At 42.2% G+C, this 17,226-nt stretch overlaps 1 protein-coding gene across 1 annotated transcript; it reads left to right on the top strand.

Moving 5' to 3' along the window:
* The first annotated feature begins 6,108 nt into the window (after positions 1 to 6,108).
* On the top strand, positions 6,109 to 15,475 carry LOC126274528 (cuticle protein 65-like). Its single transcript, XM_049977122.1, has 2 exons — positions 6,109 to 6,188; positions 15,167 to 15,475. The coding sequence occupies exons 1-2, from the start codon at positions 6,177 to 6,179 to the stop codon at positions 15,398 to 15,400; spliced, it is 246 nt and encodes an 81-aa protein (XP_049833079.1). The 5' UTR covers positions 6,109 to 6,176; the 3' UTR covers positions 15,401 to 15,475.
* The last annotated feature ends 1,751 nt before the right edge of the window (positions 15,476 to 17,226 follow it).

The raw sequence follows: 17,226 nt of genomic DNA, 5'->3' as shown, positions 1-17,226 counted from the left end.
TGGACGAGCGATTCAAGGCGCTGCAGTCCGGAACCGCGCTGCTGCTGCGGTCGCAGGTTCGAATCCTGCCTCGGGCATGGATGTGTGTGATGTCCTTAGGTTAATTAGGTTTAAGTAATTCTAAGTCTAGGGGACTGATGACCTCAGATGTTAATCCCATGGTGCTTAGACCTATTTGAACCATGTAAGTTGGAATGCACATTCAGTGGATAATATTGGAAGAATTATGAAAACAGAGTTCACAGCAAAACATTAATTATTTAATACCCTATACCCGATGCTACAGTTTTACTAGAGGAACAGCGAAAACATTGAAAAACAAACTTTCCTTCTTTCATCTTTTTGTGTTATTCGTGGGAAATGTGGGGCCGGCCTCTTGTCAGCAAGCAAAAAAATTGTTAAAGGCTTGAAAATATATGAAAGCCTTTTGTAATTTGCGTAGTGCTCTTATTATCAAACACTGGATATAATCTGGATAATTTGCACGCCGTGAATCAAGAAATATACACAGTTTCTAACTCTAGTACTTCACTTACTGTGTTGAAGCTTTAATATGAGATTGTATTTATTAATGAGTAAATTAAGACAGCATTTTAAATTTCTAAATTTAGCCAGTTGCCGTATGAAATACTACGGCAGGAAGCCACTAGATAAGCAGCGTGCAATTGGGACCGTGCACCGGCCTATCTGTTTAGAAATATAGATAAGCTTTTTCTGAGAACGTTCAATTATGCACAGGAAACGATAATGTACGATCGTGTTAAAAAGTTAGATAGCCAGCTTATACCTTTGAGTAAAGACTTCTCCAATCTACTGGAAAATATATTGTACAGTACAAGAATAAAGCATAGGTCCACGAAGACAAAAACGGAGGCTTGTAAATACTTTTACTGTGAATTTATGAAAATACATGAAAACGTAAGCCTGAGAGTAGCTCCGCCCACTAGTTTTCAGCGAGGAGAATATTTCAGCAAGGAACAAGCTGACCTGAAGTAGCTCGCCGGATGGACAAGCTCAAGTGCAATCACGTAAAGATTTTCGTCGTGGATAAAATGGACATAATTGGCGTCCATACGAACAGGCTTTAAGTCATGTATGTGAAAAGGAAAATCAAGTAGAGAAACTAAATGTAACAGAAAGAAACTGGTACTCCGCCCTGTTACTCTCTATCAGTGCCTCTGGGGACTTGCTTCCACCTGCAGTTTTAGTGTTTCCTGGTGCCAAGAAGATAATGATTTGAAAAAGAATGCACCGGAAGAAAGTATTTGATGCTCAACGGAAGGAATGGACAACTACCGAGGGTATTCTGATGTGGCTAAAAATTTTTAAGGAACCAAGTGAGAAAGATGAGGCGTGATCAGTCTGGATGCGATAATATTCAAAGCTGAAAATTACCCTAAACGATATATCTGAATTGGTAAATGTAGTCTTTTCTAAAATATTCGAATATAACTGGAACATATCGTTTCCAAGTGCACTGGTTTTCTGCCACTAAACGAAACTGTCTGGACCATCCTTCGTCACTGAACAAGTGCGATGATTTTCAAGACACCCAACGCTTCCACCACGGCTGAGCGTACACATGATCAAGATAGATCGATCATAAAGCATACGTTTATGATGATGTGTAATTTCTCTGGTCCAACTGCTTCAACACAGGAAGACTGGACTGAGTGCCATATTTGTGATGAAGAATAGTGCCCACGTAGAGCTGAACAGTCACTTCAAAGACTTTTCCTACATGTTAAACCTGTTTTTTCTAATTTAGGCCTATTGTGTTGAAAACTTTAGCATAATAGAACTTACTGGTATATGAAACCTGCGTGTTTAACCTTCGCGGGCAATTAGCTATAACGAACGAGCTACCCAAGGGCGACTCACGACCGGTCCTCACGGGTAAACATCCGCCAGTACCTTATCTCCTACCCTCAGAACTTCACAAAAGCTCTCCTGCGAAACTTGCTCGATTAGCACTAATGGAAGAAAGGATATTGCAAAGACATGGCTTAGCCACAGCCTGGTGGATATTTCCAGACTGGCATTGTCATTCAGCAGTGGAGTGTGGGCTAAGATGAAACTTCCTGGCTTTTTAAAGTGTGTGCTGGACCGAGAGTAAAAATTTCATTCTTTTAAGATAATTATTTTATTATGAATTTTTGCTTATTTGAGTCAACTTTCTACTGGCAGGGAAACTTAATACGAAGATAAATAATTTCTACTTACTTCAGTTTAATATTTATAACTACTTATCGTCGTATTAAATAGTTTTTCTAACAAAACGTCTTTTTCACACATTGGATTTTCATTTCCGATGCAACCCAGCAAAAATTTAAATGACCAAAATGCAAAGAACGGAAAGAATACAAAAACGTTGACGGACGTACATTTTTTACGACATCGAGTTTTATAATACAATTAAATATCGGATCACGTTAGTCTATTGCGTGAAGAATGTTTCATGGCAACCTTCACTAAAAATGAGATTTCGGAAAAGCTTACTTGTCCGATAGTATCTCACCTTCCTGTAAATGGAGGAGCACCAGCAGTTGTCCTTTTTGTCCTCCATTCACCAAACTAGTAGGAAGCGCAGGAAAGACATTAACACATTAAACCGTTTCTTCTGTCACATTTCACAACAGGATGTTGTACAAATATAGATGTCGTTGTAGTTCATTCATTAAAATTCGTATGACGTTACTAACCCAGGACACCCCGACATTCAGTTGCCTATTAAGGCTTCTGTTATTTTAGAGCACTGCAGCTTTTCTCCCTACTAATATTAATCGTTAATTTCTATAGATCGATGATTGAGCACATTTGACTGTAATAAGCACCGAAGCGTAATATGTTCCAGCCTTTAATGTTGATGGCAGTGAGGGGAGGTAGGGGTCTGTTTCCTCTTAACATATTCTTCTCGAACGTCACTAGAGCTTTTTCGTGATCCATCCAGACAAGTAACAACCAAACGTAAAGCAGAAATGTCTCCTAGGCGATGATATCAGTATAATCGCTTCAGCCGTGGCTAACACCGAAGAAATAGAAAAATAGTTGTTCCGTCAAAAGACTGATTTATTTGTGAAATCAAACAGCTTTTAAAAATGTTCAGTGCTTTTTGTTCATTATGAACGGTTTCAACAACTAAGACTGTTTATTCTGATTCTCAAAGTCTTGTTGTTGTACGTCCTCTTCCATTATGACTGTATCAGGGTTGTATAACAACAAGTTACCCAAGATCAGAAAATGACATCCTTAAAGGGTAAATGGAAATATGTGGCCAGGGCCTCCCGGCGGGTAGACCTGTTCGCGTGGTGCAAGTCTTTTGAGATGACGCCACTTCAGAAACTTGCGCGTCAGTGAGGATGAAATGATGATGATTAAGACAACACAAACACTCAGTCCCTGAGAATGGAGAAAATCTCTAACTCATCGGGAATCGAAACCGGGCCCACTGACAGAACACTGCGGCGCGTTATCCACTCCACTACGGTGGCGGACAGTCTTCGAGGATGGAAAGGTTGTCAGGAGTCTTGTCTATTGAAAATTTCTTCAAAGGAAATGTAGATCGCTTTATGCAATCTCCGATTTGAGAAGCCTTAGTTTATTTGTGAGGTCAACAAATATTTCAATTGCTTGATTGCCATTAACCATGACTTTCCTGTCGTAGCGTGAGAAACATGCCAGTTATAAAGACCAGTCAAAAGAAATGATCCGGGGGATAATTACAGAAACCAGTATCTGTACGTTAGAAGTTTTGACCCTGGCTGTTGAGACACTTGTCTCACTGTGACTTAAGGCGGTGAACGGCTGTCTCATAAAATTCCCGGGGCTGCGATGTCAACCTTTTCTGCAAGTACAGCAGGACTTCGTCATGCGAGGTGGATAGTTTCCCTCTCAGAACCTTTTTAAGAGGAAAAAATGCACAATCACTGGGAGTGAGGTCCTGACTGTATGGATTGTGGCCGTGAACCTCCCATTTGAATTTCTGCAGGAGTGCCGCGACTGTGTTGGCCATATGATACTTTTAATTGGCGTCGAGCAGAGTGATCCCACAGATGAGATTGCCTGGTCGTTGTGATTTGATCGCTTGGCGAAAGGTGGTCAATGTTTGAAAGTATCGCTGGGCATTCATTGTTGTTCCGTGCTGCAGGAAGTCTGAGTTCAACTTATGTTCCAAGGATCTGTAGATGGATGTCAAAGATAGTATTGTGGATGACTTCGGCGACCCTTGTAGATGGGTGTGGCATGTGCTTTCTTCCAACTTCTGATCGCAGTGTTTCGCCCGAGAGATCTGCGTATGACTAAAAGACGGCCTAAGTGAGCCATTAATTCTGTTCAGCATCTGGAAGGGTTTACCATAGGGCCTTGGAGCTTTGTTCAGTTTAAGCAATTTCATTTGCATATCACCGCCCTTGACGCTAGTACATCTGTCACTCATTTGTGCTCTTATGTGAGTATTTAACTGTGGAATCACGCCTGAATTTTCCTTGCTAAGGAAAATCTGAAAATGGAGTTCCCTGTAGCTGAAGTTGGCTGCGCTGAGAAATGTTACGCAGCCATATAAACAATTCAAATATGACCTAGGCAAAAAAGAAAGAATCGGATGTTGACAATTATTCTGTTGCTGTAATTAGTATATTTAGAGAAGGGTTTGTAGCTCACGTGTCACTGTAGAAAGAACGACAGCTTGTGTTCCCTTGAAGCTGTTTTCTGTATTTGCTTATATCAACTATATGAATGCAGAATCACATAACACAACGCCAGGTCACATGAAGACACACAGACAAACGCACACACACACACACACACACACACACACACACACACACACACATACACACACTATTTTATTGTAAGTTTTAGCTGGAGCATTGGATAACTTGTCCTAGGTAGCCAGATACAAATTGAAACAGCACGAATCCCTCCAGTCCGATTGAGGTATTAGGGAAATTTCTCTTGACTTTTCAGAGAACTGCCGGTCTTGAAATGCCCTCCCAAACGGTCCCAACGAGAGATTGCCTCCGTTCACCTTCCAAATTGCTGAGTAATTTTGCTGAAAGAACAATGTTTTACTTCAGCCCCGTTTTACGCTGCTTTGGCTAGATGAGAGTGAAGGATTACAAATAAAATCCTTGTCGTATTTCACTACCGTTGTGTCAGTGTCAGCATCACTAGTACAACTAAACTCTCGCAATGCACAGCGAGTTTCACTTTCGCGTGTGTAGAGAGCTGTACCCGATATTATCTACGTAATGGGGCAACAACACGTCACATGTCATGTGCAAAAGTCTACAATACGAATTTGGAGAAAACGCATCAAATTATTTCAATGATGTAATAGAAGAAATAGTAGATTTCGAGTAGAGAAGCCACATTAATGGCAACAGCGTGTTTATGGCGACTTCAACTAGGCAGAAATGCACGAAGAAGACACATATTCTGATCAGGCGTGTTCGTATGTAGACAGTAGTTAGAAACTAAACCAGTTCATCCATCGACGAGGTTTCTGATGATGATGATGATGTTTGGATTTTGGGGCTCTCAACTGCGCTGTTTCCAAGGCCATACAAATTCACAACCTTTCCTCATTCCAAACTCGCCACTTTCATGAATGATAATGAAAGGGTGAGGACAACACAAACACCCAGTCATCTCGAGGCAGGTGAAAATCCCTGACCCCTTCTGGAATCGAACGCGGGACCCCGTGCTCGGGAATCGAGAACGCCACCGCGAGAGGTTTCTGAGTTTGATGACGCGGCGATATTGGTGTTCCAATTCTCTGGCTCGGTGTGCATATAGCGAGTAAACAAAGCAATCACTGTGAACAAGAAAGTCCTCATCTACTACAGCGGCTTATTCAGAGAGACACTTGCTTTGTGAACCTGTCTGCTTCCCTAACCTCGCAACAGGCCGGAGCCTGTCAATAGCTGGAGGCTATTAAATATTTAACAATAAGTCAGGCAAAACTTGCTTGCATTCTCCCGGGTGAAAGGAAAACTGCAGCATTTCTCACAGTGTGACATACGCGTCCTAGACGTAGACCAGTTCTAGGAGACCGCTCCGGAAGGCCACCTGCAGAGGCGGCGACCACCGCCCAAGTGTCCGGTCAGTATATAAGGCGGCAGATTGCCGTCTAGGGCACAGTCGAACAGACAGCCAGCAACCCTCTGCTCAGCAACATGAAGTTCTTGGTAAGTAGCTGCTGGCCAACGCCTTCCTATAAACATCACTTACGGTTCCAGAATGAGATTTTCACTCTGCAGCGGAATGTGCGCTGATATGAAACTTCCTGCCAGATTAAAACTGTGTGCCCGACCGAGACTCGAACTCGGGACCTTTGCCTTTCGCGGGCAAGTGCTCTACCATCTGAGAGAGCGAAGCACGACTCACGCCCGGTACTCACAGCTTTACTTCTGCCAGTATCTCGTCTCCTACCTTCCAAGGTCCCGAGTTTTAATCTGCGAGGAAGTTTCATATCAGCGCACACTCCACTGCAGAGTGAAAATCTCATTCTGCAAACGTCCCCAAGGCTGTGGCTAATTCATGTCTCCGCAATATCCTTTCTTTCAGGAGTGCTAGTTCTGCAAGGTTCGCGGAAGAGCTTCTGTAAAGTTTGGGAGGTAGGAGATGAGATACTGGCAGAAGTAAATCTGTGAGCACCGGGCGTGAGTCGTGCTTCGGTAGCTCAGATGGGAGAGCACTTGCCCGCGAAAGGCAAAGGTCCCGATTTCGAGTCTCGGTCGGGCACGCAGTTTTAATCTGCCCGGAAGTTTCATCAGTTACGGTTGTAGGAAACGTAGGCACCAATCAATGTTCTGCTTCCGGCGTTGTCGGAAGAGACCAAGATCCTTGTCGCATAGTGTTACGAGAGGAACTAAATGGCTGTGTTGTGTTGTAAGACCCAATAATGATTATACCAAAGGAGGAAAAAATTAAAAGTACAATAGAATGGTTAAGCGAGAACTAAAACTCCGAAGCTACGCCGTGTAAATCCTCTCTATGTAGGTAGGCGATAAAGTGAGTGAACAAGAATCTCTTTCCAGTTAAGGTGCCTGGAAGATCATACCGATCTCTTGAAGAACACTTCCATATATCCAACTTCCTTTATCGATTGTGGTGGACGTTATCGACGAGTGTTAAATTAGTTGTAAAAGAAGCCTTTTAAATGTATTTCGAAGGAGAAGCAAAAGAAAAGAAAGTAATGAAATAAATTCTAAGAGTGCACCAATCATTTTTGTCATTAAAAGGAGATCAAATTATTCCACTAATCTCACTCAATATTCGCTCCAGGATAACAGCTACCTAACTAGGGCAGTAAGCTCTGCTGTTTGACTGAAATTTCCGCATTACCGTTGATGTTTCTGTCTTCCATTTAAGTGAAAATTTTACTTAACCTATTCAATTTGATACACCTCAGTCGCTCGTCAGCTTAAATCTCTTGTAAGCACGGAAAAATTCACTTCTTGGCGACATAACTGGCCTTCCGCCGAGGATTGCTATTAGAGTTTATCGCCTCAGTTGCCTCTATCAGTAGCCAAACAATTATGTATGGCAGCCGAAGGAGTTATTCTACAGGCTTTTCTCTATATTTCTTCTCTCTAATACCTATTCTTTTCACATATTATCTCTTAATTTAAACAATAACGCATAGTGCCACGTCATTAAAGTATATCATCACATGACTCCAGTTTCTACTATGAATTTCCTCTGATTCGTGTTTCAATATCTTATAAAACTGAGTTCCATATTTATTTTTATTTGTGTATTTACTAATTTAACCTGATCTGTTTCGGACCTGGTATCTTACATCGGACCAAGATCTTACACTTACAGTAGCTTTACGGCATCTGGTTACTTAAGAAATAACAATTTATACATCAAAAAGTGTATTAAACTGATTTGAGTGTCTATAATTACACTGTGAGTAAATAATACTAAATAAATTTAACAGTTGCAGAACTTCTACTACTGCTGTTGCTGGTACTACCTGTAGTAATAGTATTAATAATAATGAAAATAACAATAATAATAACCGCTATAATAACAATAATGATAGTGACAGATAAAAATAGAATTTGTAGGTGTACAGCATACATGGTTCCTGAGCCTTCGAGTTCTGCGGAAAAAAAGTTTAAGGAGACTGCAAAAACTAAGAATATCGGGAACTAAAGATGATCTGGGTGGAAAGAAGGATGTACAACAGTAATGAGAGCGCAAATGTACAATGGTAATCCTTGTTGTTGCTTTAGTAGATGTTTCATGGGCTATCTCCTCAAGCTGGAGACGTTTCTCAGTTCTCTAATGTAAGGCAAGAGGTTACTTTAGAGTCTGGTCCCTGGTACTGAGAAGGACTTCAAGTCGGTGGTTGAACGATGGGTGGTAGAGAATGGACTTTGCTCTGATGGAAAAGTGGGTTTCTGCCATGTTGTCATGTTGTTAAGACTAGAGAATTAAGGTCGAGGGCAATTGAGGGACAGTGTACGTTGCTAAGACAATATGCAGACTTGACAATACTTTCTTAATAAGTTCGCTGTATGATTAGACATGAGCAAAGTTATCATGGTCATGAATCGTTTTTTCGTCTTTATGTTCTATTTTCGATATCTATCTTACTTCGCCCGTCTGTGTAATCTTGTTCCCTATAAAAAAAAATCAGTACCTTCAGATACTGATCTATCTTTTCAATATGTCTCCCTTTCTCTCTTTGTCTTGTTTCTTCTTTAATTTATTCTGTACTATTATAGCCGTCCCAATCTTTTCTTTCCCCTAGCGTTCACCCCAGCTTGCACGGGGTGATCTTTTTCAGAATTTGGCAAAGTTTACATTCTTGTTCAAGTTTTTGCATGTATGCCCTACCTGAAGTAACAATCATGGCGTTAACGTAAGGCACTGGATCCGTGCGCGTTATTTGTTTGCGAATTGTGGAAAATTTCTCTGCATGCCAATGTATTTTAACTGTCTGTGTATCGTATTCCCTGAGGCGGAAGTTAGGACCCAGCCCAGTATTTGACAAAACGAGGGTGCGAAACCACAAAAAGAAGAAAAAGACAGTAACGCCGGTGTGTCGCTTGCAATCATTAATTCGCCACACAGGATTCTATCCTGCTCTGATTAACCTCCCTGTCACGCGAGCTAGTGCACTGTACGTTTTCCTACAGGAGCAACTAGCCGCCTTGTTTTCCTATTGTCCTATTGTCAGAAACGGCTGACTGTCTGTTAACCTTGGATAATTATCTTCTTATACTTTTGTCCCTCTTGCTAAGTTTTCTTCCGGTTCACTCATAATTTCTCTGGCACACAATTCGAACAGCAATAAGCTGTAATTCTGGCTCAGACCCTCCTGAACACGAATTTTACGAAAAGCACTTAACAAATTCAGGCTAGTTTCTGATCCACCACAAAGTAACGCGAGTCTTTGGCACATGCGCCAATCTGTGCTGGTAATTTTTTCAAGCAAGCAAAACTCCGTGGCCGACCTCCATCATTATAGACAGTTTTCCATTTATAATTGAACAAAACTGCGCAGTGGCAGCGCTTGTGATGGGCAGAAACTGGAAAAATCAGTTTCATGGCATAATAAGAATACTCCCCCACACATTCTGCTGTGATGGGCTAGCAAAATATTTTAACAGTTGAGCAATATCAACAGCAGAATCCATAATGTTCACGTCGGAGTTATTTGAAGCAACCTTATATTACTCATATATATTATCAATTATATCATTAACAATGATTTGCGAGGTGTGTTCGAAAAGTATCAGGAATGTCTTAATTTCGCGGGTTGTATTAGTCCAAATGCGCGCGACTTTTTGTTGTTGTTTTGATAAATGTGTCTGAAATTAACCTTTTCACTGGTAGCCGTACTACTAGATGTTTAGTCAGTTGTCAGCTGTCAAGAACGTACATGAGTTTGCGTGCTTTTCGTGTTTATTGATTTGTTTTAAAACCGGATCAGGGAATTGGCATTAAATTTTGCTATAATATGGAATAAATTTTAAAAAAGTTATGAAATGATGACTATTGCTTTTGGTGACTCTACTATGAGCATAAAAAGATTTTTAGAGCGATATTAAAGTTTCAAAGATTGGCGTGAAGAATTGAAGATGAGGAACCTTCTGGACACCCTAGCACATCAACAACTGATGAAAACGTCGAAATGTGAACTGACGATGGATGATCGCCGAATCACAACCAGAGAAGCTGCAGACGGTGTTGACATACCTGTTGGTTCATGCCATGAAATCTTTTCTGTTGTTTTCGGTATCAAACGTGTGATAGCAAAAGGTGTGCTAAAGGTGTCGAATTTAGAGCAAAAACAGTGACGAGTTTCTCAGGAGTCGCCAAATAATCTCAGGAACGATGCTGAACTACTGAAACGTACCACAACAAGTGATGAAAGATAGGCGTATGGGTAGGCCGTCGAAACTAAGGATCAATCGTCCCAGAAAAGGAATACAGGATCGCCGAGACCGAAAAAACCTCGGCAAGCGCTGTCGAATATGAAGTTTTTGCCCACCGTTTACTTCGATTTTAACAGCATGGTGCATCAGATCAGACGATCAGTGAGGAGTTTTCCCCACAAGCTCAACGCCGTATGCAGGAATCAATCCGAGAAACCTCCCGGGTTATTGGCGAACCAATTTATGGCTTTTGCGCAATAGTAATGCACCTGCCCACAGTTCATGGCTTGTTCGTGAACTTTTGGCAAAAATCAACACTGTAATGATGCCCTACCGTCCGTAGTCACCAGGTATGGCCCCGTGGGACTTTTTTCTATTTCAAAAATAAATAGAATCTTAAAGGTCTGTCATTTTACAATCTTAGATGAGATAAAAGCACCTCGCTGAAAGAGCTAAGCCTATCTCAAAGATCGAATTCCATCAGTGTTTTGGGGATTGGAAGAAGCACTTGCATAAGTGCGTAACATGGGGGCTACTTTGAAGGAGATAATTTAATGTAAACGAAGCAAAAAAATTGTTACCAAAACATGAAAATTCCCGATATTTTTTGAACACACCTCGTATAATGAGCTCCGCAACCAAATATAAGACATTACTAAATTGTTTCTGTCATAATATTCCTTATTAATATATACTTTTCTACTAACCCTCCTTCACAAATTTCCTCAAAGCGATGGTTGTTAATACGTTCATCAGAAGTAAACGGTGACTTTTCACACATTTGCGGCGTCAGTCGTCAGTTATTAATGTTGTTAGTTTTTGACCCCACCATACCAGTCGTAAACATCTAAAACTACAGTCAAGTAAAATGTTTAATATCAACGAAACAATACTTTACGGAAAGAAGCATATAGTACATGTTACATTAACAAATCCCGTTCTCTCAAGCTTTCGTGTCAATTTCTGTCACCCCACAATAGCGTCCAGCTCTGCAGACACTCTTCAGCAGGCCGTAGGCCATTCGCATTCGTCGTGACGGACTAAGAAAATTACACCTCTATTAAAAAAAACTCGGTGCTTTCCAGAACGAGTTGGTTTTGGATTTATGATGTTCACACGAAATTATATTATTTGACCATATTCCTTAGAGCCTCATTTTCTCCACTTCTCAAACAGATTTATGCAAATCTGCCATTATGTACCATAATAGCCAAGGCCACAATTTCCAGGTAAACCTGGAGGTTCACAAGCACGTAGCAATTCTGCATATCTAGGAAGCTCTAGTTGGCCAAAGCCAGCTTTTTATTCGCAAGGAACATGATGTTGTTTCCAAATTTTCAGCTTCTGGGTAGTAGGTGTTGTAGAGACTACGACAGTTTCGGGTGGTGCTAAATGGGGGGACATTAGAAACAGACTTCTCAGGGCAGCGGGTCCGATCTTCTTACAGTAGACGTGTGGGTTCGCTAATTCGAAGCAGGAACAAACACAGCAGTCTCAGGCTGGAGCTAGTTGATCCATCTCCCCTGCACAACGAACAACTTAGTGATTAAATCCTGAAACCCAGCAGCCGCGGAAGAGGTGCAGGGTGGTGGGTTGTAGCGGTTGGAAGTGAGCAGTCCCAGCAGCAAGCAGGTCGGCACCACATGCTCTGGAGGTGCAGACAAACTATCACAGCCATGCTGTGAGCAACGTGTGCCAGCCCCCTGCCGTAGCATCACTTGGTGCCAGAAGCTATAGCACCCGGGGAGTGAACCCTAATCACAACGTTGGCTGACAGCACTTGTCTGGTAGCTAGAAAAGTCTTAGTTCAACCTTCGGCTCGTCAGAGCTACTGTTGGACCATAACTGGGCGGTCCCATAGAATGACGTACGCTCCACTAGGGAATAGCAAAAGAGCTATGGTGCATGTCCAGGCGACAGGGTCATAGCCCACTGTATATGGTCCCTGACTATAAAGGACTTGGCAGCCAATACTTGCACACAGCAGATCAGACACCACATAGTTTCACTGCTGAAAATGCATCCCTGATTTTCGTAACTCCAATGGATAGTCGGTCATTCAATTGCACTAAGGATGTCCGTGGTGGAGAAATACAGCGAGAGTTTAATAAATTTCCAGCTTAAATTTCTGGCAGGTCTTCAGATTGTAAGGTTTCTGCTAGGTTTTCGCATCCCCTCTAGAAGTGAATTTGGACGTGCCCTGAATTTAGAGAAAAATCCGCATTAAATACAGTGTTTAGACCCATCAATCAAATTAGCAATTTTGTAGGACTACAAAGAGTTTGTAGAAAATTACCTAGCAGTGAACTGCTTCTCGTGCAATTATTTACAATCGTCGTAGCAAACGGGAACTGAATTTAATTGAAGAAAGGCAAATATCCCACGAAATACCTTACCAAACACGTGTAAAACAAAATGGCTTATAGCGCAGTGTAGTGCTGTGGGCATGAGGACCCAGTCTGTAATAAACACACAGATATAAATCATCAAACAATCACATTTCGTAGAGAATAAAGAACAGAATCTATGCCACCTACGTCAACTCCTACACCTATCGGTTTGCTGAAAACACGCAAAAAACTGCGAAATATAATACTCGTAGTGATTGCTACACTTGTTGATTTATTTGCAATAAGAAATCCGTGCTGATGTTATCAGTTGCTAAAGGAAATTAATACGTTCCGTATCAAGTTATATTATTTCGTCTACTGACTGCTAGTCGGCGTCATTCACCTAAATAGAGAGATGAGTGTTGGGGAAAGTGATCTGAAAGAAGATTTATATGTAAATCCGCATACCATAACTGATTCCGAAAAAGTGATTCAGTCACTTTCGTTCGTGTCATATAAATGCTCAGAAAGCAATAAATAATAAAATAAAAAAGATGTAAGCGTTACAAGTCGCAAAGTGCTGACAAAGATTCATTTATAAGTAGCGTGATAAAATTATACTACAATGCGGACAAAATTGTAGCAAGCAGATTCTGTATCGAACCGCGAAACATACGCTCGTCACTAAGGCACAAAGAATCAAAATCCACATGTGAGACATATTGCCAATCCATGAAAGTTACAGGGACTTCACGATGCAAGTCAAGAAAACACTTGCATACGAACCACACTTTTACTGCGAATCATGATATTAGCAGAATCGTATTGCAAGTGAACCCAGCTTGCTCTCAGCTAAGCTACATATTATCACCTCACCCTACAGCAAAACACCAACCAGCAGCCTCAGACCCGAAAACACGACCGACTTCCAGAGCACAAGAGCACAGAGCACAAGAATACCTCCATTACACTCATGCTCGAGCATACTCGGCAAGACGAGCTTAAGTTGATTGGCCGGCAAGGCTGACACAAAGATAACAAAGTTGTTTGGGCTCGATGCTACTTACAGATTTGCACGAAAAAATTTAATACACGAAACGATTTAACTGCACAAATAGCCAATTAAGTATTAAAACTGCTGTTCAATAGGAAACTTTGAAGCTGCTTGCTACAAACAGTGAGGCTCCAGCAGCGGCGTCATACACTGAACAGCCAAAGAAATTGGTACACATGCCCAATATCGTGTAGGGCTCCTCGAGAACCTAGAAGTGACGCAACACGACGTGGCATGGTCTCCGATAATGTCTGAAGTAGTGCTGGAGGGAACTGAATCCAGCAGGGGTGGCCATCAATCCGCAAGAGCACGATGGGGTGGAGATCTCTTCCGAACAGCATGTTGTAGGGTGTCCAGATATGCTCAATACTGTTCATGTCTAGGGGGTTTAGTGGCCAGCGAAAATCCTTAAACTCATAAGAGTGTTCCTGGAGCTACTCTTTAACAATTCTAGAAGTTTGGGGTGTCATGCTGCAGTTACCCAAGTCCGTCGGAATGCACAATGGATATGAATGTATGCAGGTGACCAGACAGGATGATTACGTACGTGTCACATGTCAGAGTCGTATCAGGGGACACATATCACTCCAACTGCACACGCTCCACACCATTACCGAGCCTCCACCAACTTGAACAGTCCCCTACTGACATGCAGGGTCCTTGGATACATGAGGTTGTCTCTATACCCGCACATGTCCATCCGCTCGATGTAATTTGCATCGAGACTCGTGCGACCAGACAGCATGTTTCCAGTCATCAACAGTACAACGTCGATGTTGACGGGCCCAGGCCCGGCGTAAAGCTTAATGTCGTGCAGTCATTAATGACACACGAGTAGGTCTTCGGCTCCGAAAGACCATATCGATGATGTTTCGTTGAATGGTTCGCACGGTGAAATTTTTTGATGGCGCAGCAATGAAATCTGCAGCGATTTGCGGAAGGATTGCATTTCTGTCACGTTGAATGATTCTTTTCAGTCGTTATTGGACCTGTTCTTGCAGGATCTTTTTCCGGCAGTAGCGATGTCAGAGATTTGATATTTTACCAGATTCCTGATACTCGATTCACTTGTGAAATGGTCGTACGGGAAAAACCTCACTCTGTCGCTGCCTCGGAGATGCTGTGTCCCATAGCTCGTGCGCCGACTATAACACCACGTTCAGACTCACTTAAATCTTGATAACCTGCGTTTGTAGCACCAGTAACCGATCTAAAAACTGGGCCAGACATTTGTTGCATTATATAGACATCGCCGACCGCAGCCCCGTATTCTGCCTGTTTACATATCTCTGTATTGGAATACGCATCCCTATACCAGTTTCTTCGGCGATTCAGTCTATTATTGACGTAACGGCGAGCTGACGGCGCGCTTTGCCTGTCCGCAGATCCTCGTCTTGGCGGTGTGCGTGGCGGCGGTGTCCTGCCAGCAGCAGCAGCAGCGTGAGAAGCGCGGCTTCCTGGGCGCCGGATACCTCGGCGCCGGAGTGCTGGCCGCCCCCGCGATCGCCGCCCCCGCCGTCGTCGCCGCCCCCGCCGTCGCTGCGGTCGCCCCCGCCGTCGGCTACGGCTACGGCTACGGCTACCTCGGCGGTGTGCACGGCAGACTGATCCACGGCTGAACACCACCTCGCTAATCTCCATGTCTTTCTCGTCTGTGTTGCTGGCGTCTCATTAAAGCAAATTTTTGTACAATACCATATGGTCTCTTATGTCAGTCTTCCCTTGTCCTCATTTGTGGGTTACTGGTATCTTAAAATGGAGAAGTCAGGAAAAGACTGAGATCCGGCAAAGATAAATAATTACTGTTGCAAATCATAAGCTGCTGTTCCAGTCCTTGATACCAGAATCCGTCGACATCCATTTTTCACTGAGAAACATGTATTGATTGCACTATCGGTAAGAATAATATGTTGATTACCTATCATTGACAGAAGAAGAGCGATCTTTATATCAGTGCAAAAAAAGTTTCCAAAATACAAGTTTTATTACACAGACCACAGTTGATTCATATGCTGATTACCAGTTTCAACACAGTCACATTGCCATCTTGAGTGGGTCAGAATCACTAATTGTAAAGTCCCTTGGTGTGGCACATTCTCATACGACTATTGAAAACATGCAGGTTAACTCGCAGAAAAGACACCCCCAATTAACACTAAATACACAAGAATGAAAATCGTAACTATATTAGCAAGGCGCAGAAGGTATCAAATACATCATATAGACAATATTGACTGTTGTCAGGTGGATTTATGTTGCGAACGGAGCCTGTTGGCAGCAGTGGATGCGCTCTTCTGGTGTATTTGACACCTCTGTGCCTTGCTGATACAGTTATAGCTTTTATTTTGGTGAACTTACTGTTGAATGGTAGAACCTCTTCTGCGAATTTACCTCGATGTGTTCAATGGCCAGATGGCATTGTGCCACAAGTAGGGCTTTATAATTCACGTATCCGATGATCAGAAGATGGCAATAAAGCTGCTGAAACTAGTATCTGGATGTATATAAACTGCGATCTTGGCAATACAACTTCTATTTTGGAACCCATTTTTACAAGAATAATATGTAGTGTTTACGCATTGACGTCTTCAAGCAACTAGTCATACTAACTGCGCTGTCAAAGTGCATTATTCACTTACGAAATCCGTCATAAATTATCTATCGCAGTTTAATACCGTCAGTGAGGTTCACACCTACAAGACTAGAAGGGAAAATGACCTTTATTACTCATCACTAAATCTGTTAGTGGCTCACAAAGGAGTTCAATGTGAGGCAAAAATTTTTTATCATTTGCGCAATAACAGAAAATCTCTGACAAGTAGAAAAACAGACTTAAAATACACTGTTAAATCATTTCTCCTTGACAAATCCTTCTGTTTCAAGCACTAATTTGCCACTAAAAACTAGTGTAAGAAGTAGGGGTCCAGAAGTCTTGGGATGCCGGCACGATAGCTCAGCGTCTTCGGTCAGAGAGCTGACCGGTCTCTGTAATGAAAAAATTGAGTGAGTGGATCAGAAAACGAGCTTCAACGGATGTCATCTGACGTCCGCTACGACCTAATACAACGAGCAATTCCGAACAATAAATAAAAGAAAAAAACGGAATAGCGTCTCTCTTATTAGTAACCACAACACCTTCGGTCCCGGGTTCAAAACCCGCCAGTGTTTAAATTTTTATTAATAATCACCATTGGCGCTCGAATACTTCCGGCATAAGAAGTCACCCTCATACTGCCAAAGGCATTGTCAAAAAGGGCGGAGGAGCGTACAAATGTCAGGGCACTACCTTGTCCTAGGGGTGGGAAACTGCCCCTGAAAGAGGAAGAATCAGCAATGATCAGCGACATGAGGATGCAGAAGGCAATGGAAACCAATGCATTAGACACGTAACGTGTATCCGCAGGACATGTGGCCTATAACTGAAAAAGTGTCATGATTATCTCTC

The sequence above is a fragment of the Schistocerca gregaria genome, chromosome 1 (genome assembly GCF_023897955.1).
Source record: "Schistocerca gregaria isolate iqSchGreg1 chromosome 1, iqSchGreg1.2, whole genome shotgun sequence".
NCBI lineage: Eukaryota > Metazoa > Arthropoda > Insecta > Orthoptera > Acrididae > Schistocerca > Schistocerca gregaria.
Note: the sequence above shows the minus strand (reverse complement) of the source record. Positions and strands in the feature narration are given on the sequence as shown.